This window comes from Mytilus californianus, unplaced genomic scaffold (genome assembly GCF_021869535.1).
Source record: "Mytilus californianus isolate M0D057914Y unplaced genomic scaffold, xbMytCali1.0.p SCAF_7, whole genome shotgun sequence".
In the NCBI taxonomy this organism is placed as follows: Eukaryota; Metazoa; Mollusca; class Bivalvia; order Mytilida; family Mytilidae; genus Mytilus; species Mytilus californianus.
This window is the reverse complement of record NW_026262723.1, coordinates 89293827-89318321: the sequence shown is the minus strand read 5'-3', so window position 1 is coordinate 89318321 and position 24495 is coordinate 89293827. Positions and strand designations below refer to the sequence as shown.

General features: G+C 33.6%; 1 protein-coding gene across 2 annotated transcripts; it reads right to left on the bottom strand.

The window, feature by feature from the left end:
* Positions 1-1901: 1901 nt before the first annotated feature.
* Positions 1902-23972, bottom strand: LOC127709953 (serine/arginine repetitive matrix protein 1-like). Of its 2 annotated transcripts, none has more exons than XM_052215654.1 (5): positions 23773-23972; positions 15821-15932; positions 10222-10800; positions 7396-7420; positions 1902-5597 (listed from the first exon to the last, which is right to left on the bottom strand). In XM_052215654.1, the coding sequence occupies exons 1-5, from the start codon at positions 23816-23818 to the stop codon at positions 4158-4160; spliced, it is 2202 nt and encodes a 733-aa protein (XP_052071614.1). In that variant the 5' UTR covers positions 23819-23972; the 3' UTR covers positions 1902-4157. The 2 variants fall into 2 exon arrangements, with proteins under 2 accessions (XP_052071614.1, XP_052071613.1); XM_052215653.1 differs by having other exon boundaries at positions 10174-10800; positions 23773-23971.
* Positions 23973-24495: the final 523 nt, after the last annotated feature.

The following is a 24495-nucleotide window of genomic DNA, read 5'->3' as shown; positions in this document are numbered from 1 at the left end:
ATAGCAGTTTCGTGCCTCCTGGTTTGTTTACATCTATACGATCTAGGGAACAAAGGGAACGCGAAAGAGTGCGCGTGAAAACCGATACTCTACACCACGTGGTGTTGTGACCACCTAACATAGTCAATTGACTGTGCAGGTAGTCACAATGACTTGATGGGTAGTCATATATGCTGTTGACTACCTTTCGGCTAATATTTGACTAACTGAATAGTCATAGTGACTAATTTAAATTTTCAGTGGTTGCTGTCTATCATAATTTGATTTTCGTTTACTTTGTTTTGTACGTAAATCATTTCGTTAGTTTTTTCGTTTGATTTGTTTTCACATTTTGTCATCTCTTGTGTCTTTTATATCCTACTATACGGTATAGGTTTCCTCGTTGGTGAAGCCCTTACGGTGACATATTGTTGCTTCCATCTATGTCATTGCTTAAGAACTTTATATTATAGTATGCTATAAAAGGCCCAATGATGACAAAATATGAAAAAAAATCAAAAGTGAAAACCAACGGCCTGTTTTTTTATAAGTCTTCACTGCTTTGTTACGTTTGGATCTTTCATTGTTATTGAACATCCAGTGGACTGTATCGGTCTGTTTTGAGTATTAAGCAGTATCATTATCCAATATTGCTGCAACTAGTTCAATGGAATAACAAGAGAAAGAAGAAAAAAATCTATATTCTAAATTTACATATGAAACTTAATGACACAACTATTGAAGTCGTTTAAAATCAATAAGCTGACGTCAATTAAAGCATCAAAACTGTTAGAAATAGTTTAAAATACAAGTGGCAACGTAAATATTCGTTCAGACTGATAAATAATCGATAATATTTACATATTAGGCGTGGTACTTTAAATGTGTTATTTGCCCTATTTTCGTTTTTGATTATACAAAAATCAATTATGAAAGGATATAAGAACACAGGAAGTATGATTTTCGTGATGTAAATAGTTAAGAAGAACAAGACATCCTGTTGTCAAACTACTCTAAAGCAGGAAAAAATACGATCTGTTATCGAAATTATTTAGGAAAGAGAACAATGGACAATATTCCTCAGATATGGTGAAAATTGAACACTTACAGTACTTTAATTGTTGTTTTTCATACTTTATATGCTGAGCTGAAGTGTGGATCTTTCAGTCAGTTGAGGTCAAAGTCGTTTGAAGGTCATGATGATATGCGACACGTCGTATATTATTCGGGTAACACACCTTCATGCAAAATATTACAAGCCATGCAGTGTCAAAAGATAAAAAAAGTTATGGCCCGGACAAGGTTGTATTAAAAGAACCAGAACCCTGAGAACAATCATTTCTAAAACATTAGGTATTCTTCCGTCGAAAGGGATCACAATAACATTATATAATAAACACAATTATGTTTCATTCTCAGATTAAGAACGTCAAATTTTCCTTGACTGTTGCGTTATTTGTAAAATGACATGGCATTATTTGATTTGAGTATTTATCTTATATTATTAGTATTAATACTTATCATAATTTACCTAATTCTCATCTTTAATCTGATGGATTTCTCGTCTCTTCTTAATAATGAAAAATACCGGCAACATTCTTCATACATAACAGGGGCCTCGGTGGCCGAATGGTCTTAGTTACTACTGTAATCACTAGCCATTCAACACTGAGGTTGTGAGTTCGAACCCCGCTCGTGCGGGTGCACTCGACTCCAATCTTAATTGACTAGGAGTGTCAGTTTTCCTATCAGAGGTCTGTGGTTTTCTCCGGGCACTCCGGCTTCCTCCACCAACAAAAACTGGCCGCCACGAAATAGCCCAAAAGCGGTGCTTAAAAGTGGCGTTAAAACACCAAAAATCAAAAATCAAAATCAAATCATACATAACATAACATCTATTTCATACATAAGAGAGACAACTCTATTATCAAAATATATTTATTCATTTTAAATGAATATAACAAATATATAACCGTAAAATATATATCATATACTTTATATAAAACGTCTTCAATGTTTACAGTAATAAAATGAGTATATATAAAAGTAAAGGGAACCGACAAACAAGGATAATGATGATCTCTTATTTAGTAAGGTGTGCAAAACTAAAATGTTTATCAAGTGAATGCAAGTACTTAGTGAATTAAAATGACATATATACAAGTAAGCTATTAAAAGAAATGAACATTGCATAAAGATCTATAAAAAAATATTATAAATATATTACTAAATTTGCAAAAAAAGTACCAAAAAGCGTTATTTTTTAAAGGATTTTTTTTTTCAAATTCAGCCAGAAGGAAAGTCAACACAAATATTCATCTTTTCATATAAAAATAAGGAGATGTGGTATGATTGCCAATGAGACAACTATCCACCAAAGTTCAAATGAAGTGGATGTAAGCAATTATAGGCAACCGTACGGCCTTCAACAATGAGAAAAACCCATACCGTATAGTCGGCTATAAAAGGCCCCGACATGAAAAATATGAAGCAATTCAAATGAAAAAACTAACGGCCTAATTTATAACAAAACAATTTACGAAAAACAAATATGACAGACATGAACCAACGACAACCACTGAACTACGGGCTCCTGACTTGGGACAGGCACATAAAAAATGTGGCGGGGTTAAATCTATTTGTGATCATATCATATTTTCATTCAGGAAGAAGCAATGTTAGAAAGCTAATATTCAAGCACCTGATACAAAACAAATCAAATAATGTATTATTCACTCAGTCACACCATGTGTGCTACAAGAGATAAACAGCTGCTATATTGTTTGGCCCCCTCCCTCAAAAATTCAAATAGGTTTGATAAGTGTGAGAAATTATGGCGACATTGATTTCTTAATTTTTCAAGAATTCATTCGTTAAAATTCTATACTTTATATAAATATGATCCACATTTGGCTATCAGTCACTGCACTCGCTCTTATGTATAAGCACAGGCACTTGTTTCTGTCAATGGGGGGGGGGGGGGGGGGGGGGGTTTACTATCCACATTTGTACGAAATTCTTTACAAGTGTGGATAGTAAACCCCCCATTGACAGAAACAAGTGCCTGTGTGTATAAGGCTATCATAGCAAGTTCTGTCTTCACTTAAATGCTTCATCTGGTATTGAATTTAACTGGTGAACAATATGTGTTTGACACTGAATGTTACTTATTAGAAATAAGATTAAAATAAATACATCGTTAAAGCTTTCTTTCCTCAAGAACCGGGGTATTTTGGTTTATCATAATATATCATGTGATATTAAAGCATCCACGTTGTATATAACACGGTTAACAGTAATAAAATAAAGCCTATGCTGACGTCTGAGCAAATAATACAGCCATCTACTATACTGTCATTATTAAATATGACTAACAATGATAAAATTCATAACAAAATAATCATACACAGATTTTCCCTTCAAATTTCGTGGAATTGGCTCTCGATTATAAAAGGGTATTTGCGAGTTGTGATTGTCAACTATAGAAAAGGTAAAACTAAACACTAACACTACACGTGCATGCATGTCTTTATATGTTTGCCCTTCTCAGCAAGTAGCTATTCTCGTCATTGCATTTGGTAAGGTGAATGTTTGTAAAGTACTATTACATTGTAATGCAGAGATCATGTTTTTTTTATGTTTTATTGCTTTGGGTTGCTGTCTTACTGACGCACATCTCTTCTCTCGTTTCATTCATATATTATTTTGCCCTGCAATTCGTACTCATCAAAATAAAGTGTCTCAATCTAACTCATGCAGAAATGTCAGATTCCAAGAACAATCCCATTGTTAGTTGGTTAGCCATCTATAATGTTAGGATTATCAAAACAGTCTTGTCGAGTTCAATATTTTAGACCACAAGAATGAATACAGCATTAACTTACAAGCAGCATCAGAGAATATACAACTAACGTTCCTCACTACATGCATGCAATGCTATTTGGCATATCGGGTACCTAGTTTACGTAATAGGACTCTTTAATATCTAAAATGTATTATGTGGAAATATATATTATTTCTCATTAAAAACAATTCGGGTTGCATTTGTATTATAAGAAAAGATATGAACAAAGTTTTATAACGGCAGCTATTTCCGTTTTCATTTCATATATTTAAGTTATTTAAAAAACTGTCATAGCCAAAAAACATATAATTGCTATCGATATCCTATCAAAAGATTATTTTGGTAGAGGTGGTGGTGGTGGAGGAGGCGGAGGAGGGGGTGGAGCACGTTCCATTGGAGGGTTCTCGGGGTTTAAGTTTTGAGATCCTCTGGGACTATTAGGTTGCGATCTAGGAATAATCTCGGGTGGCGAAGCAGAAAAGTTTACAGCCCTATTCCTTGCGGAATCAGTGTCGTCATCGTCATCCACAGTCGTTTCGGGCATTCGATGTCTCTCTTTAAGTTCTTCCAGTACTTGGCTAGAAAAAGCAGCTCGCACGTGCTGTGTACTGCCCAAAGTTGTCGGATTTCGAGCATTTATTGGTCTAGAATCATTGTTTTTGGGTTGTGTTGGAGGTAAAGGTGGAGGTGGTGGTACTCTCCGATCTGGTGCTGGTGTTGAGGTGCTTCTGCTTACGTCATCTCCATCAAATGGAGGAGTTGATGGTCTGTCAGAACGAGATGATATGGGTATGTCGTTTGGGGGAGTTTGTGGTCTTCTGATAAGTGAATGGCGTGGAGTTGGAACTGGCGTCTCGTTTGGAATGTCATTTGGAGGAGAAGGTGGTCGCCTATAGTCATCAGAATGATATCTATCCGTTCTATATAAATCAGGTTTCGCAGTTGCAGATAAGCGACTCGATGATGACGGATAATCGTCTCTGTTTGACAAGTAGGGTTTACTTGTTCTTGAGAGACTTTGTCCTTTAGGAGGATACTGAGTATCGTCGGATTTATATTTTTCAAGGTCGTGAATAACAGTTGTATGTCCAGAGTCAACAATATTCTGAAGTCTTTCTGACATTGATACACCAAGCTCAGAATGTGATGTAGATGGTTTTTCGATCGGCTCTTCAGATGGTCTTATCACCGACGCATACGCATACTCAGATGTAGCTGAACTTATAGGCTTTCGTTCTGGTCTTGGTGGCGTTGGTTCTCGGCGTAATGGTGGTGTTTGTTCTCGCCTTGGAGGCGGACTTGGATCTCGTCTTGGTGGCGGACTTGGATCTCGTCTTGGTGGCGGACTTGGATCTCGTCTTGTTGGCGGACTTGGGTCTCTCCTTGGTGGTGGACTAGGGTCTCGCCTTAGTGGAAATGATTCGCGTCTTCGCGGAGACCTATCCATATGTTTCCCGGGTGGTAGGAATATAACGTCTCCGGGTTTTGCACTTGCGTCGGATGAAAAAGAAAACATTTCATCGATTTTAGCTGCTGTATCGCCTCCACTTGCTGAAGAATTCCTGCGATAACTTGATTTTGATACTTCTGTATATAAATCTTGGTGATCCGATGTTCTATATCGTTCAGGTGAAGGAGTTCGAGACCGTCTACGAGCGGGCGATTTTGATCGAGATGTGTGTCCACGTGTTCGTTGTTCGGGAGATCTCGATCGGCTTCTTGATTTAGATCGTCGTTTGCCTCTTTTCTTTCTATTCTCTTCTTCTTGTATTTTCTAAAATGAATATTTTTTATTTAAGCTTTACTTGAATTTATACAAAAAAAAATTTCCATTTTAATTTTTCCTACGAAGAACATATGAAATAAAGGACAGCCTAAATACATTTTTTTTCAAATTACCGACTTTGTTTCCTTGGACGTTTTTGGTAAAGGAGACACCTCTCCTGAGTCAATGTAAACATTATGACAAGAGCATGCACGTAAGCTGTTCAGAATTTTTATTGCATACTACAGTAATCTCTTAATTTCCAATGCCCTTTGACAATATACATACCCTTATGATGTACTTACAAAGTCAAAATATTTTGCCAGATATCCCACAATACATTATGCTTTTGTCATTTGCTTTGAATAGGCAATGGCCCAGTTTGTCTTTCTTAGAAATTGTTTCCCATTGCAAAAAAAATAATTTGACACAACTTGGAGCTTGCTTTCTTAAAACTTTATACGATATGATTATTCTGATATTGAAATAAGATACACAACCAGACTTGGTATTAAATAACTGAAGTTTTGCTCCATATCAATGTAAATCATAAGCCCCTGCACTCCACTCTGAAGTAACTGTATTATAACAAAGTCAATGTAGGACTTTCTTTGAGATATTATTGTGTTTGGGAGACACAAATGATGCCCCCGCAGATGCAAAGTGTTATTTTAAAATACACAAAGTTGAGCATGGGAGCACATAGGTCTATGGTTTACTGCAGCAGAGTGAAAACTTCCTAGCATTCAAACTATAGCAGTTATTCGGAAACGCTATGCACCTCTTATGCAAGTTAATACTCCAAAAAATGACAAAGTTCAACTATCTCCCAAAAGAGCAAATATTAATAAAAATCAAAACCCTGACCACATGCACACCTTCAATATATGTAAAAACAGCCAGCAAAGTGAAACTTCCTAGCATTAAACATGTAGGAGGATTTATCCGGAAACGCTATGCACCTCTTATGCAAGTAAATACTCCAAAAAATGACAAAGTTCAACTATCTCCCAAAAGAGCAAATATCAATAAAAATCAAAACCCTGACCACATGCACACTATATGTCACTATATGGTAGAATAGATAAGAAAACACCTTCAATATATGTACAAACAGCCAGCAAAGTGAAGACTTTCTAGCATTCAAACTGTAGGAGGAGTTATATGGAATAACTATATACCCATAATGGGACGGACGGACGGAATGACAGACGGACGGACGGACGGACGGACGGACAGGGGTAAACAATATGCCCCCCTCCATCTTTTAGTTGCGGGGGGGGCATAAACATAAGGTTCAACACTGAAATAGAAAATGATCAAATACTCGTAGTATAAAGTACCATATGAAGTTCCGTACTTTACCAATATATGAATAGTAAGAGATTTGTACTTAACTTCCCTATATGAAGAAATGTCCATATTATGCAAAGGGAAACACAAAAACCCAACGAAAAATAAGATAATAATGATAAAAGGTGCACACGTACACTGTGCAGTTATTCCACACTTAAACAAAACATAACTTAAATTAATTGTGGTTCTTAACTGAGTGTTTTATGAGATGTAAATTAAATAGATAGCACTGAACAAACTGAATAATGGAAGATTACCAAATAAACTTGTCGCAGCGGTTTGTCGAAATTCCTTTGACTAGATATAACTATCGTGCAGCTAACTAGTAAAATTACAACATTTCTGGAAGTATGTATTTAAAATATATAATTTAGATATTGTATTCCCCGACATCATACAGTTTCAAAATGTCTTGATTTTCATTTGGATTCGTAAATCATTTTTTGCTTACCTTTTCCTCGTCACTGTCTATTTCTCTAAAAAAAAAAGTAAGGGAAGACAAATTAAAAAATGCTGATGATATGAACATAATGTTGAATCTATCTTTCAGTAATACTGAAAAAATGAAAGCTACTTTCGTCAAAACTATAATTCTATGTTTAATCATTTACACACTAAGATTAAAAAAAAAACACGTTGAGATTAAAAAAAATCAACTTCAATGCATAATTTGTAATTCTCAGTGTGCGTTGTTAAGTTTTTAATCTCAGTGGGTTTTTTTCATCTAAACTTCAGTGTGTATTTTTTTCAAAAGGACTTGCTATATAAAAAAATTTAATTTGTTTTATATTTTGTCAAGTCGGGCCGTTTTAAAACTGACTATACGGTATGGGGTTTCTTCATTGTTGAAGGACGTATGGTGACCTATAATTGCTTACATCTACGTTAATTATTTGGACTCTGGTGGATAGTTTTCTCATTAGCAATCATACCATATCTCCTTATCTTCATAAAGGAAGATTGGAGCAGCTTTTGTTACAACGTCTAAACAAGTGCGAATACTTTAGTGACGATCAGACATCCAAGATGACTGCTAAAGCAATGATGTGTCAAAAGATCTTCTCCAGGACTGTAGAGCAAATTAAATCACTCCAAATTCCATCCTCCAAACACCCGCGTTTCATATTAGATATCATCTGAATCATTACAATTAAAATTGCGTTACGATTAAGAGCAAAGGTTACGTAAGAGGTACTTGACAAGTGGAGTTTCTCAATTTGGTGTCCGTCCAGTCAACATGGTTAACGACAGAAGTCAGTTATTTTCTTACATGAACATACGGGTTAAAGATCTTCCTGAAAATCGTTTAACCATTTCTTAGAATGTGTGAAGTACTGAATGAGCCTTTTTAATCAGATTCCACCTCGATAGTAATAGTAACTATTTACTACTTCTACTACAACTATTATTATTGTTATTACTACTACAATAGATATGCACATATTAGATCATATAACTCAACAACTTGGGTTCGAATCCCACTGAGGGAACGATATATGGTTGTAGCAAAAAGTGTTTAAAGCAAGCTAACAGTATACAGCAAACAATATTAAAAGAAGATAATGTCTGGTTTTAGAATTTGCAGCTAAACTTCAAGGTATATCGCAAAAAAATAACCCTAGACAAACAAGGAAGAAAACAAAAGCAGAGTGGTTGATAATATAAAACAACTTTACGCAGAAAAGCCGATTATCTATCGTACTTTTTTGTAACCACATTGTGACGTCTCAAAACCATGGCACGAGACTGAGTAGGAAAATTACACGTATAGAAATAGTAATTGTAAAATGTTGTACCTTTTCAAATTATTGCGATAATTAATCTTCGCGGAGTTTTCGGGTGGCGGTCTCCCCACAATCTATTATTTGAAAGTTTTTGGCGGTTTTTATTCATAACTTTCGCATTTTTTTTTTTTTTTTGTCATGGTTTTTTGGTATTTTGAAGAAAAAAAACATGACCTTTATCGCAAATAGTTTAATTTTACTGCAAATGAACTCAATCTCCTCCTTAGAGAATCATGTACTGTAGTATAGAATATTTTATTTTTCCAAATTACAGGATTAGGTGACACAAAAATTGTTAACTCAAATACAATTTTAAGCAATGTTTTTTTTCCCTTTTTTTGCATTGACATACTACTGTGTTTTTAACATAGAAACACAGTAAATGTACATCTTTATCAAGCTGAGCGAAATGTTTAACAGCAATGTCAAATTTAGAGACGTTATAAAGGATTTCATAAAATATAAGCAAGTATAAAAACTATATATATATTGTTGTATAATGTGTAAAATGTTATATTATAAAAAAATAGTACCATCCTTCAGATAAGGTAGAATTTTATTAACGAAAATGTTAGTTCAATATTTAATCTGAATTTGTGCATACTTTTTTAAAAGAATTAAATAGTGCGGAGGCAGTTGTCTGTAAACACCTAGAAACATTAAATATACAAGTCTATACAAAAATACTGTGTACATACTTATCTGTAAAATTTCTATTTTTGTATCGTTAATTACATGCATGCTACACATAAGTTTCATAAATAGTCAGAATTGGATATCTCTTAATATCAACTGAGATGATTAATTCAATATAATAATAAACGAGTCATTTGGCGAGTTTTTCTTATTATTATTGAAAATAATCAACAAAAGTTGATACCAAGCGATATCCAAATCTCACGAGTTCCTAAAACTATTTCTCTTATGGTATTTTTTTTTCCCTTTACATTGCCTATTTTATTGTTACGAGTCACCAGATTAGACGCGGAATAATTCGAGACTACAGTTGAGAAATATTTGGCAAAAAGGAAATCAATTCATGAATGAAGCTTTAGGGTTGTTAGACTGACTAAACAGCGAGGGTTGGTATCAAGCAATTACTTTGTACTAGAACGATTGGGTATAATTATGATCGCGAAAACCAGAATGAAACCTTTCACGGTTCAATGGGCATCACTACCCGTGAAAACAGCCAATTGAAATGTCGCAAATTGATATCGCTTGACGTATAAGCCAACCAAATTAACACATTTGATCACATTTGTTATCACTTGTTGATATCGCACTCCTTTCAGTGCGATACTAGAAATGACTCTTTTTATGCGGGAAATAACAGGTCACAACCATAAGAGAAATTTAAAGCATGTAATGTATTTTGCAGATATTTTACAATATAATCCAGTATGTACAGTATGTATATGCTTCTAGATATTTCATCGACTTACTTGATGACTATGTTTGATTGTCTATCAGGCAGAAATGAACGGTGGTACCTCATTTTCCTTTCCCTCACTGTTGATCTGTTTGATCTTCTGTCATCATCCGACTCATCATCGTCGTCCGATTCATCGACGTACACTGTGAATGGAGGAGGAGGGAAGAAGTACGGATACATCATTGGATCTGGATAACCATATGGTCCAGGATAACCATGAGGAGGAGCACCTCTTCCTCTAGGTCCCATTTGGTAAGGATATGGACCTCTCGGGCCTCCAGATCCCATCGGGAACATCATTGGGGGACGACGACCACCACGTGTAAATACAATTCGTGCAGATCCTCCTCTCATGTGTCCCCTTACTGACCCATGTGGCGTTCCCCTATGTGATCCGTGCGGTGTCCCAGCATGTGAACCATGTGGTGTGATAAATACTGTCGGAACACCTCTGTGTGAACCTAAATGAGTTGCAGGTGGATGTCTTGGTCCGTGTCTTGGTTGTGGACGTGGTTGCGGTGGAGGCACATATGGGGAAGGCTTTGGATAGCCATTAACAGCTGGTTTCGGTGCATGTCCATTGGCGAAATGTTCCTTTGGTGGACCTCTTTTTGGTTCTGCCTTCTTTCTCTTTTTTCTGTGAATCAAATATTTTGACTATAAATCTTTCGAATGATACAAAGTGCATTTATATCATTTTCAGGGTTGTGTTAAAAATTATGGTAATTATGTCGGATATGTAGAATTATGTTCATGTTGGAGGAAGACACTGAATGACTGAAGTTATATTGGCTGAGGTAATCGCAATTGTCATTAAAAATCGACAACAATGGTCTTACGCGTATACAGATTAATTTGTTAAAAAAAGTTAACATATTCCTAGTCATCGTTTAAGTGAACTGTAGAAAGTCAAAATAAACTTTCCTTTAAACGTTAGATAAGAATGTTCAACTTTAACAATTCAAAAGACGAAAGTTAACCTTCATCAAAAATTAATAAATTCTGTCAACTAGTACACTTTTACGTAGTTTTATTTGTAACTTTTCGTGTTTATTGAAGCTTTTAAAAAAATATCATAACTTGATGCAAATATTAAACTAAATCATATTCAAAAGATTTGAAAGTTTAAGAGTGATCATTATTAAGCGTTAGAACATGTACCCTGTGTAGGTTCCTCAATATAACTCGTGCCGGTTGTAAAAATAATACGTTAAAACCATACTTTGCTGTTAGTATAAGAGTGGGTCAGCATATATTTAGTTTTTCAAAGAATGTTCAGGGTTTTTTTTTTTTTTTTTTTATTTATGTTTTTCCTTTTTTTTTTATGTAGCAAGAAAATAAGTTTAGTGAGACCATTTTTTTTTTTTTATTTTTTTGTTTCCGAAAGCAAGCTATACAAATCCTTGCTGAAAGCATTTTATGATATTTTATTTCGAATTCTGTAATAAGATTTCTTTCCTGCTGCCTAAAATTTTGTAAATTCCATGAAGGTTTATCATAGTAATACAAGTTTAAAACTTTTTGAATGTAATGCTCACTGCAAAAAAAATTAGTCAATCTAAAAATAAATGGTAAAATACTCAAATATTGCAACAACAAAAAAATCAAAATTAACTAAATGGTATCTTTTCATTATGAAGGTGCATATGTAAAAGTTTCCCGAAACTCCATAAAGGTCTAAGAAAGGTTATTGGTGTTTAATAAACTGTTATCACAGAGATATGTCTCGCCTTTTTGTAATTTGATAATGCAAATATTGAAATTAAAATAGCAATACTTTAAGATGTAAGTTATGCAAATATTCAAAGTCGACGAACCATGACTGAAGGTACATGGCTAAACAATCTCCATGATGTGCCAATGCTAATACAACTGCATACCAAATACCATTGACTTATTATAAGTCGTTCCCTTTAAACAAACCTAAACACACACACACAACTTGTAAACTATGTAAAAGTTTCAAAGTCAATGAACCATGAAAAATTGATGAGGGGACGGGGCTATATAATCTCCATGGAAACGATACTTGCAAATGCCAATAAATTTGCATACCAAATATCATTGACTTAACATTAGCTGTTCATCTTAAACTGATCTAATCGCAAACTAATCCATGTAAACTAATTAAAAGTTTCATAGTCAATAGACCATGACTGAGGGGGCGGTGCCAAATATTCTTCATGGAAATGAGATGTGCTAATGCTTATACAACTGAATAGATATAAGAAGAATACCAATTAACATTGGCCTATCACTAATTGTTCCCCTTGAACTGACCTAATCACAAACTTATACATGTAACCTAAGCAACATTTTCAAAGTCAATAAACCATGACAAAATGGGCGGAGCCAAATAATCTCCATGGAAATGAGATATGCCAATGCTTATACAACTGCATACCAAATAGCATTGACCTACCACTAGTGGTTCCCCATAAACTGACCTAATCACAAACTAATACATGTAAACTAAGCAAAAGTTTCAAAGTCAATAGACCATGACTGAGGGGGCAGGGCCAAATAATCTCCATGGAAATGAGATGTGCTAATGCTAATACAACTGCATACCAAATATCATTGACCTACCACTTGTGGTTCACCATAAACTAGACCTAATCACAAACTCATACATTGTTGACACCGCCGCCGCCGACGCCGGAAACAGCATACCTATGTCTCGCTCTTTGACTCCGTCAAGGCGAGACAAAAACTTTGACTTTATAGACTATATCCTCTATCTAATTCCAAAAAAACTTGAAAGCCTGCATCGCCACCTAGCATTTTTCCATAAAGCTGATACAATGCAACACGAGTATTTGTGTGGATTGGGAACTAGTTCGGGCCAAATTATAGTCTGCTGCATGGGCAGAGGTTTTGTCTAGCAATGATAGTTATCAATCAATGTGCTTGTGAGCACTGAAGGGTAAAGATTGCTTTTGTTTTGCAATTTTGTGAATTTTTGAATAATAAACTTTGAATTGTATTTTTTCTAGGCAAATTAAAAATGTGAGTTTGAGTTGTCTTCCTTTGTTCATAATTGTACATTTGTAGTTGAACCTATTTTGACAACAGATTCGTACACCATACATTATTTATGTTATCTTTAATAAAAAAAAATTTCTTGAAAAGTATGGTTATTTAAATACACATTATACTGTAACTTAAATATCAAAGTATAACATATCATCAATAAATTGCAGGACATTAACTGGATATGATCTAAATAATTATCACTTCACTGCACTATTTTGTTTAAACTATCAAAGGTAGTGATAAACCTTGGAAGATATAGATATCAAGTCAAATCCACAGGGTTTTGATTGCATTTCATGCAATCTTTACCCAAAAATTAAATAATAAAAGTGTTAAACTGATTTAGAGGGCAACAACCGTAAAAAGTTGATGACAATTTCAATCGTATTTAAAAGATTTGAAGTTTAGGTGTGACCATTATTAAGCGTTAGAACATGTACCCTTTATAGGTTCCTCAATAGAACTCGTGTCGGTTGGATTTTTTAACTGATTCATAAGAAGTTGACTGACAATTTTAGCAATGCTGTCTGGTTTGTAGATCTTACTGTTGTTTATTGGTACTGTTTACAGTTTTTTCCTAATCTACTTTAGTCTAAAAAAACGCCAAAAATGGATCAGAATCGTTATTGAATGGCAATAACTCATATACAGAGTCGAATGATGATGTCGGCCATGTTGAATTATTAGTAGATCTTGTCTTGTTGATAATTTTTGCCATTCAAAGTTTCTATCTATATTTAGCCAAAAATGCAAACAATGGGTGAAATATCTTTATCTACGGGAATTAACGTTGCAAAGTGTTGATTTTTTTCTTGCTGGTCATTATTGCGATTTAAAGTTTATAGTTATTAAAATAATATCAAAAACGCAAAACATTGGTAAAAATTGTCATTTCAGTAACTCCTGTGAGAAGTAGTCTGACGATTTCGGCCATTTTGTCAATTAGCAGAGTTTTTTTTTGATGATTTTTGCTATTTACAGTTTCCCTCTATCTACTAATTTTTCACTGAAAATGCATAATTGAGTTAAAACGTAATTGCAGGAAAATAACTCCTACCGTGCTTCTTCTCTAGGGAGACGAATACAGATTTTGGCCATGCTAGCATATATATATATATATATATATATATATGTTTATCTTATTTTTCTGATATTTTTTGCTGATTACAGTTTTGTTCCTTATACTATAGTTTCCGCAAAACAAATGCAAAAAATTGGTAAAAATTGTCAACATAAGGAAATAATTTCAATTAGGAGTTGGATAATGATTTCGGTCATGTTAACTTATTATAGAGTCATGTTGCCTTATTATAGATATTATAAAAATAAGGAGATGTGGTATGATTGCCAATGAGACAACTAACCATCATAGTTAAAATGAAGTGGATGTAAGCAGTTAAAGGCAACCGAAACAGCAATAATAAACGAAAACCACTCAATTACAGGCTCCTGACTTGGGACAGGCACATATAGAATGTGGCGGGATTAAACATGTTTTAAGGCGCCAACCCCCTCCTAACCTAGGACAGTGGTGTAACAGTACATGTTGAAAAGGGCTCAACTCATCAGATCGATACAAAGCAGAAAAACATCTAACAAAAAACAGACCGGGCGTGGCAGGGTATTTATACATCCCTAAACATAAAAAAGATACTAAGTACAGATCTGAGAGTACTCGCAGTTACTGACAGCTAGTTTAAAGCCAATAACAACTGATAAAAAAGCATGTAACTTAGTTTGCTGATCATAATAACTGTTTACAGCTTTACTCTATCCACAATTACAGTTTCCGCCTATAACACCAAAATGGAGAAAACAATAGTGATTTAAATGCAACAACTCATTTTTTTAAAGTCAGTGACAATTTCCGCCATGGTGACTTCTTATTTTTAACTGAGACTACTAATATTGCCTTGCTGACCATTTTTTGCTGTTTAAATTTTCTTTTCGTCTTTTCAATTATTACAGTTTTGAAGATTTGGCAAAAAACGCAGAAAGTCAAAATGGACAGTAGTTTGATCTTGCCATCTAGAACATGTTTGCCCCTGCCACATTTTGTCTATTTTTTCACAGTTTTCAAAATATAAAACATAACCAAATTGTTGAAATTTGAATACAATGTCTGATTTTGATAATTTTGATATTTGATGATCAAGAGTTTTACACCTTACTTACCTTTAAAAAAAAATTCAGATGATAATTAAAAAAGTATCACTCGACCAAATTTATTGAACTTTGAACACAATGTTATGGATCATAAAATGCAGGTCAATCTCGATTATGACGATTTTGACATTTACCGTTAAAGAGTTATTACCCTTATTTACCTAAAGATTCTGATTTTTTTCTGTAGGTGATAATGATTTAATGTATCACTTGGTGGAATATTTTTAGATTTTAAAACAAACAATTAGTTATGAAACATTTTGGTTTTGGCATTTACCGTAAAGGAGTTTTATCTGCAAGTGGGGGTATCTGTGATCAATACATCACCTTATTTTTAGTTGAAAAGTACAAATGATCTTTAAACAATGCATTTTTTTAAGCGACTTTAGAAATCCTATACTATAGTTCTATAAAGGATATCAATTGTAAAGTGAAAAAAAATCAATAAAACTTACCGCAAATAAAATATTAAAATAGGAACTCCAACGACAAGTATAATGAGTATCAAACCGGAAATGACACCTGCAGCTACCACACCAACATCTGTGTCAGACAGAGCACCAGTGCCTGTAAGAGGGTAGTCAGTTAATAAAAATACAGAATATAATACATTCCATCACATATAAGTCTGCAGATTGACATGAAATTTAGTAATACTTTTGCATTATAAATCTTTTGAAAACTTTATAAATATTTGATAATTAATCTGTTTATTAAGTTAATTTTCGGGAGAAAAAAAAACATTTGCCCTTTTTTCTTAAAAGTTTTGAATACAAATAAAATATCTAGGATGTATGAATGAATTGGTGTTCAACTTCCAGTAGTTAATATAAAATGCGTATCAGGAGAACGTATTTACTATTCCTGCAAGATGAGCCGGATTTTTTTAAAGCTAGTTCAGAAAAAAAACAGTAAACAGGAAGACAAGTAACCCTGCCAGGACATGTTATTAGGACGCCGAGCCAATCAGTCATCGCTCTTATTCTTAAATGGCATGTGCCTGGCGGAGATGCAGACAATGCCAAATGTCAAGTCTTTGGTTCGACCATGCAGGGGATTGAACCCATGAGTACGGTACCACGAGATCACCGAGTCAGTTTATTAATGATTACCACCATATTAAGTTAAGAACTTATATAAAAAATTGAAGTAAAGTATGAACTTGAAAAATATCTTTTATCAAATTTAGATAAAAATGTTATAAAAAAAACTATGCCAAATTAAAAATAAATAAAGGCACGCTAGCTATTGAATGTGGTAGATATAATAAAACAGCTTTAGAAAATAGATTCTGCTTCTTATGTAATATAGGGGTGGAAGATGAATTCCATTTCGCAATAATGTGTGCACAATTCAATTACTCTAGAATGAAAATGTATAATGAAATTTCTGATATTGTTCCTAGTCCTATTCCAATGAGTAATGGACCAAAAAATGAATTTATTTTCTCTTCTGAAGAATAGGACATTTTGAAAATTATTGTTAATGGCATAAGTGAGATGTATAATTACAGAAACAATATTAACAATTGTGCATGAACTGTTGATTTTACCTTTTTTTTCTTTTTAAAATAACCTTATAAACGAATGAATATAGTAGAGGGAAACAGCATTTCTTCTTTTTATATTACTATTATAAATATAATAAGTTTTATGCTAATTTAAGGGGAAGCATGTTGTCTAGCATTTAAGAAAAAAATGGAAAAATCAAACTAACTAAGATTTTTTATTAAATATTTTTTGTAAATGTTTGTATTGTTTATTGTTTATTGTTTATTTGTGTTATTTAGTAGTAATCCGATTGTTTAGATTTTACACTAATAAATATCTTATCTTTTCGTATCTTGAATGCCCACGTGTGCAGCGTAGCTGAGGGGGCGCATTGCATTTGCGCCAATTTTTACAAAATCCAATCTTTCATTTGCGGAAAAAGGTTATGTTTCATTTATTTCCATATTCAAGTATTCCTCCTGACATGCGATACTGGTAAATAGTTGACATTTTTTGGGGGATATCGTTTTTACCGCCTTATCAGATTGAAGACTGCTTTGTAGATGACATTATAAATGAATATCCGTCAGATAATAGAATCGCTACATGCCCAATTTAACAAGCAGTTTTATTCAAAACATTCAAACATTTTCAATTATATGGGCGTTGGAAGAATATTCAGGCAACAACGTATTTAAAAACGTATATAAAAAATGAGATAAATGGACACAACGACAACGACTGTAGTTAGACGATGCAAACAAAACTGTGTTTTAAAGTTATTATTTAGTCTGGGTGTCTATTATTTATACTATCTTAGTGTCTATTATCTATACTATCTTAGTGTCTATTATTTATACTATTGGCGCAAATGAAAGATTTTTTGGTGCAAATGAAATGCTGATTAGCGTAAAGACAAAGCACCGTAGTTAGGTGGTGTATTTCTAAGACTCAACGCACCAGGGCGTCATATACACGCCAATATATTCTTTGAATATAATTTTAAAAGGGTTTTGTACATTTTGTGCTATGAATAAACATGGTCTCTCTCATGGGTTCGATCTAAGGTCATCAATAATCACTTCAAAACTGGTTTTCCAGCATTTTTTAGAAGGAGCAATGCTAGGGGTCCAAATAACGTTACATTGTTGTATCACAAGATATTTCAATGCAGAACTAGAATATTAAAAATCAGGTTCGTCTAGTAAAAGTATGATTCAAAGTCACATGATCCTTCTAACTAATAAATAGTTCAAGCTTACTGCAGTGTGCAATATTACAAATGGTCTTCTTACTTATAGATGTATCTTATAAGATTTGTAGTAATTACAGGTAACATCTGAGATTTCACATCAGACGAATGACATTACATTTGACAGTTTATGTAATAGTGTCATAATAGATTGTAAACTTGTATAAGCATTGTAAACTTGTATAGTTCTTATTTAATAAACCATTGTCATATTCATCTGTGGGAAAAGTTTCGTTTTGTCTGTCATACGTAAAGTATTTCTGATAGAGCTAAATGAAAAAGCACCATTTTACCCCTATCATACTAAACAACTGATATATTATTTACTGACATAATATTCACTGACAATTACTTACAAAAAAGCTGTTTTGGTATAACATTTGTGTAACCTTGATTATTGCGAAACATAAAAAAAGCGGGAAAAACCTGCTTGATCGTTCTTATAAAAGGGTGTTTTCAAAAGGTTGTGTATTTTCCTGCTGTGTATGAATCTCTTCTCGTAATTCAGTCATATTTAGAGCAAACCAGTTTTAGACAAAGGACTAATAAGCTGTAAGTCCTATTACCATATCAACATTAACATGCAATTTAAAACTATTCATACTAGACATGTAGACGTTACCATAAGTATCCATTGATAGACAACTATCTGCACACTCTGACAAGCTCTATATCGCCATCAGTCTAGAAAATCAACTATATTATTTGAACTGCTAAACAGATCTGTATACCGAAAAGGAGGCAGAATGCTAACAACACCCATTGTATCAAATAATCATTAACCTTCGGTTATTATTTATATAACATATTTGAATAACACAAGATTTAAATACCCGGTTATGTATATAATATTATTTCATTTCAGGTTTTTTAAATAGGAAAATCTCCATTATATCATCTTACTTCAGTCTGTTTTATAGTAAAGTACAAAGAAGTAAAATAGAGCACAACGTTTGTTATAAGGGTTTTTATGGTTGGCTTGTTTGGGTCTATATTTAAGAGAATACCGACTACGATATACGGACTAAGATTGTCTGTGTCTATATATCTCAGGGATAACCACTATACGTTATATTTCTTCGAAATGTCTGGTCAATATCTACACTAGTACATCACTATAGTATACGGGTTCGAGTGTCTAGATCAATATCTCAAATATCCTCACTACGTTACACAGGTTCGAAGTGTCTGGGTTAATACCTTAAATATCATGTCTGGGTCTTTACCAGAGAGATCATCACTCCGGTATACGACTTTGAATTGTCTGGATCTACACCTCAGACATCATTGCTACGGTAAGCGTGATTGAGTTGTCTTAAAATATACCTCAGTGATCATCACTATTGTATACAGATTCGAATTGTCTGGGTCAGTTCTTTAGATCACTACTAAGGTATACGGGTTTAAGTCGTCGACCGTGTAAACCTCAGTGTACCAATACATCATACTCATTTCGAGTTGTGTGGGTTTATACCTCAGAGATTACCAACGCGGTATAAGAGTTCGATTTTTCTGGATCTATTTATAAGAAATGACCACTACGGTATCCGAGTTCGCGTTGTACGGGTTATATATCAAAGATCACCACTAAGGTAGACGGGTTAGAGATGTGTGGGTCAATACCTCAAATACCATCACTACGGTATACGGGTTCGAGTTGTTTGGAAATATACCTCAGAGACTACCGCTCGGTATGCGGGTTTCATTTATTTGTGTCTTATATACGCCATGCAGACATCAACAGAACGGTATACGGGTTCGAGTTGTCTTGATCTATATGCCAGAGATTATCAGAACAGTATACGGATTTGAGTTGTCTTGATCTATATGCCAGAGATTATCAGAATAGTATACGGATTTGAGTTGTCTCTGTCTATACCTCAGAAATAACCACTACGTTATAATCACCGGTACAGTATAATTATACGGGCACGATTTGTCTTAATGTTTATGCCGCAGATATCATCACTACAGTATAATATACGGGTTCAAATTGTCTGGGTCTACCTTACGGATAACTAGTGCATGTCAATTCCCGGGCATATTTTAAAGCTAATCACAATTCTCAAATACATTATGGTGAACAACATGAATGAAAATACAGATACTAAATGTTTTGATCCCTAAGTAGATTTTGTGTCTGTGACCTCACCCGTTGGGATGATTTTCAGATACATGTCTATGTATATATTAGCATACATTTCTACTGCTTACAATTTAAAAAGAATCCTCATTTTATAGTTTTATCAATACACGAGAATGAAACTTGTGATCATTTTCCCCATTTATTATTTTGTTGTTTTCCCTTGTTTTTCGTGATATTTTTTTTTGTTTTTTAATGTCTGGATAGCTAAGCCTAGTACTTCATGTCTTAATTCCCCTTGTCATTTATGTCAATTAGAAGAAGTGTCTACGGGTCATTTTAGATTTAATCTTTTTCACATGATGATTCAGTGATTGTTACAGTGGACACGGTGTTCTTTGTCAGATTCGATTGTATGCTTATTTACCAATCTAAACCGTTTTCTGCCTACAATGTTTAATAAACACAAAATACATAAAGCGAGGCGTGTTCCTGGTTCTTCAATTACAATTGGTCATGATTTTATATTTAAATGAGTATTTATCATGATTTTATATTTAAATGAGTATTCATCTTCTTACACTGCTCCTTATTAAAGTTAAAACTTTATGGTTGGATTAACTTATTACTTCAAAATATTTGTACTATAGAAATATATGTACACGTATATGTTAAATATTTTAAACAATTTAATTCGGGATTTTAATCGTATAGAAATAAAATTTCCCGTGTATTAATTGTGCCCTTATGTTTACATAACCCAAAATTTAATATAGTGGTAGATTTCAAGATATCCGTAATACCAGCACATAATGCCAGTAAAACAAAGTAACCACAATGAAATAAGTACAGTAACCATGTCATATAAACTTTCCCTTATATGTACGAAAGTAAAGAAACGCTTAAGTTATCATGACCTAACCAAGAAGAATTATTACCATGACCTTACTAACTCTAACGTTAAAATTAAGGACAGTCATCATCGCCGAACATTCTTTAACACGTTTATGGTTGACAAAGTGCGATGATAGAATTAACATAACACAGCCTTTCTCCCATTTATATTGAAAAGCAAATGCCCAGTAGATAAGACATAGCACAGTTCCAAAGAAATAACATGATGTTCCTTTGTGTAGTTAAACATAGCACATTTATCAAGGCCTATCAATTCTTTGTGTAGTTAAACATAGCACATGTATCAAGGCCTATCAATTATTGATGTAGTTAAACAAAGCACATTTATCAAGGCCTATCAATTATTTATGTAAATAAGTCAACAGCAACTTCGGCCCTACTATCAAATAAGATGACCACCGATACCACAGCCTTAGTATCCACGAAGAAAACAAGAAAAAGCACATCCCTAACAGTCTAACTGATGATCTGTGTGCGGTTTAGAGAATAGTGAATAATGAGTAAAAAACTACTCATAGAGAATAAAGATGTGCTGAATTATAAACAATAGAGAAAATAGGAATAGAAAATAAAGAATAGATTAAAATATAGGCATAGAAAACAAAGAATAGAGAAAAGGGCATAGAAAATAAAGAATAGAGCAAAATGGCGAAATATATTAAACAATACAGAATGGAGACCCCCCCCCTTTTCCAGACCCTGGACGTAGATGTAAGTTGACCGTTTGCTAAGAATCTCTTAAATATATAAAAATAAGACCAAGCGTAGTGAACTTTATCTTTCCTTTACAGAAATAAGACAAAGCAAAGTCAACATAAACTTTCTTTACAGAAATATGACCATAGGAAATATATTTCGTTTGTTGCTGTGTTTCATATTTGTTTTTCGTTCATTATTTTGTACATAAATTAGTCCGTTAGTTTTCTCGTTTGAATTGTTTTACATTTGTCATTTCGGGGCCTTTTATAGCTGACTATGCGGTATGGGCTTTGCTCATTGTTGAAGACCGTACGGTGACCTATAGTTGTTAACTTCTGTGTCATTTGGTCTATTGTGGAGAGTTGTCTCATTGGCAATCATACCACATCTCCTTTTTATAAGCACATTATCTTTCCTATACAGAAATATGACCAAGCGCAGTGAACATAAACTTTCCTTTACAGAAATAAGATAAAGCAAAGCGAACATAAACTTCCTTTACAGAAATATGACCAAACAGTGAACAAAAACTTTCCTTTACAGAAATAAGACAAGGCACAGTGAACATAAACTTTCCTTTGCAGAAATAAGACATGGCACAGTGAACATAGACATTCCTTTACAGAAATAGTACAAGGCACAGTGAACATAAACTTTCCTTTACAGAAATAAGACAAGGCACAGTGAACATAGACTTTCCTTTGCAGAAATAAGACAAGGCACAGTGAACATAGACTTTCCTTTACAGAAATAAGACAAAGCACAGTGGTCATAATTCTTCCTTCACAGAAATAATATAAAGCCCAGGAAACATAAGCTTGCCTTTACAGAAACAATACAAAGCACAGTGAACACAAGATTTCCTTTACATAAATAAGACAAAGCGCAGTGAACATAAGAGACGAGGCACAGGGAACATAACCTTTTTTTAAATGAATTAAGATAAGGCAACGTGAACATTAGATTTTCTTACCAGAAATAAGACAAAGCAATGTGAACATAAGCTTTCCTATGCAGAAATAAGACAAACCACAGTGAACATAAGCGCCCTTTTACAGAAATAAGACAACAACAAAACTATCCTTTCTATGGATGTAGATGAGATTGACAAAGCACTTACGGAGAAAACAAACTACGATATACATATAATGATACTCAATGTTTTCTCCTTTTGATATGAATGAAATGTTATCATTCCACCAAACTCATCAAAACCAAAACCAAAACATATTATATCTATAAGTGTACATATCTCCTCTATAAAAAAAACTATTTAGCCCGATTTAATACATTTGGATGAAATGAGCATATATTCACCTTTAATTTGTTACTTTGGTGAAAATTAATGTGGACCATATACTAGCAGTAATAGACACAATGCCATCCTCTTTCCCTATTCAATGAAATATGCCATGTATTCGTAAATAAGTCCTGGTCATTTTGCAGTCCAGACTTTTTGAAAATCAATGTTTGACTTTTGATATTAAATGCTTGCATGTTTCATATAGACAAATAGATAAATGGTCCATTAACAACTTAATGCATATTTTGCGATCAGACAAGAAACCATCAATGTCAAATATGTCTGAAAGTTACACATGTGCTTTTTTAAATGATTTGTTAGTTATTGATTCAGTTTCTGTAAAGCGAATTGTTTATATATATATATATACTGCTTGGAAACTTTGCCACACCCATCTGTTAGACCGGGTACCTCAAAACACACATGGTCAACCCATTAAAGTATCGATTCTTACATATTGATTGCTAATTATTTATTTATTATAACTAACATGTTAAAGCTTTGTTATTTATATGGTAAATCAATTATGATATTTCATCACGTCCCAAGATGTCTGATTATTAACCTTACCTGACAGGTGAGAATGAACGGATTATTTTCCTTAAAATATTCAAGAATTAAACAAGACAAGTTTATTCCTGATGTTGTTAAAATCGTCGACTTACCAGGTATCAAGCAAAAGATGCTGATTATTGGAAGGTACAGTATCATGTTTTCCCCGAAAATCCGGTTTTATGGAACTAGGAAGTTTGATCATTATTTCCCATGATTAAAATAGCACAATTCGACACCGTCTGTCCTTCATTCTGTATAGTACACTTTAAACAGTATAATGTTAAGCTTTCATGCACCGATGGTTACTCTAAATAGAATGAATAACTTTAGTACTGCAATTCAGGTGTTTCTCTCGGGAGACCGAAGATCACCGAAATGTCCCGATTGTTTTGTGATCAATTAGTTATATGCGGTATGTCACCTAAATTGCTATCTTGTAGTATTGAAATAAAGTATTACACATTTGGTGTGCGTGAACAAAGCTACATATTAATTTTAGTTAGGAAATGCTATAGGTATTTCGGTTCACAATTTCACCAGTTTTCTAGACAACGGGGCATTGATCACAGGCGTTTGTGTAAGGATCCCCCTTTTTCTATATATTTCTTTTGTGGTTATTTGGGAGGTTAATATGTTCCTTAATATCTTAACTCATTTTCATTTATTTAATGTGTTCTTGCTCTTGTCCATAAAACTTTACAATAACAGTAGTTTATATATGATGTCTCTCTATTCTTATTTTTGTTTTTCGATTTCTCAATACTGTTATATAAAACAACAAGAAGTTTGTGCTTCAAAAGTCGACAATTTTATACTATTATACAGAAAATTAT

Coding starts and splice junctions, on each gene's coding strand:
- LOC127709953 (XM_052215653.1), bottom strand. CDS start 23,818: ATGATACTGTACCTTCCAATAATCAGCATCTTTTGCTTGATACCTG. Junction 7,421..10,173: donor CAATCAAACATAGTCATCAA/GTAAGTCGATGA, acceptor TTTTTTTTTTAG/AGAAATAGACAGTGACGAGG. Junction 5,598..7,395: donor TAGACAGTGACGAGGAAAAG/GTAAGCAAAAAA, acceptor TATTCATTTTAG/AAAATACAAGAAGAAGAGAA.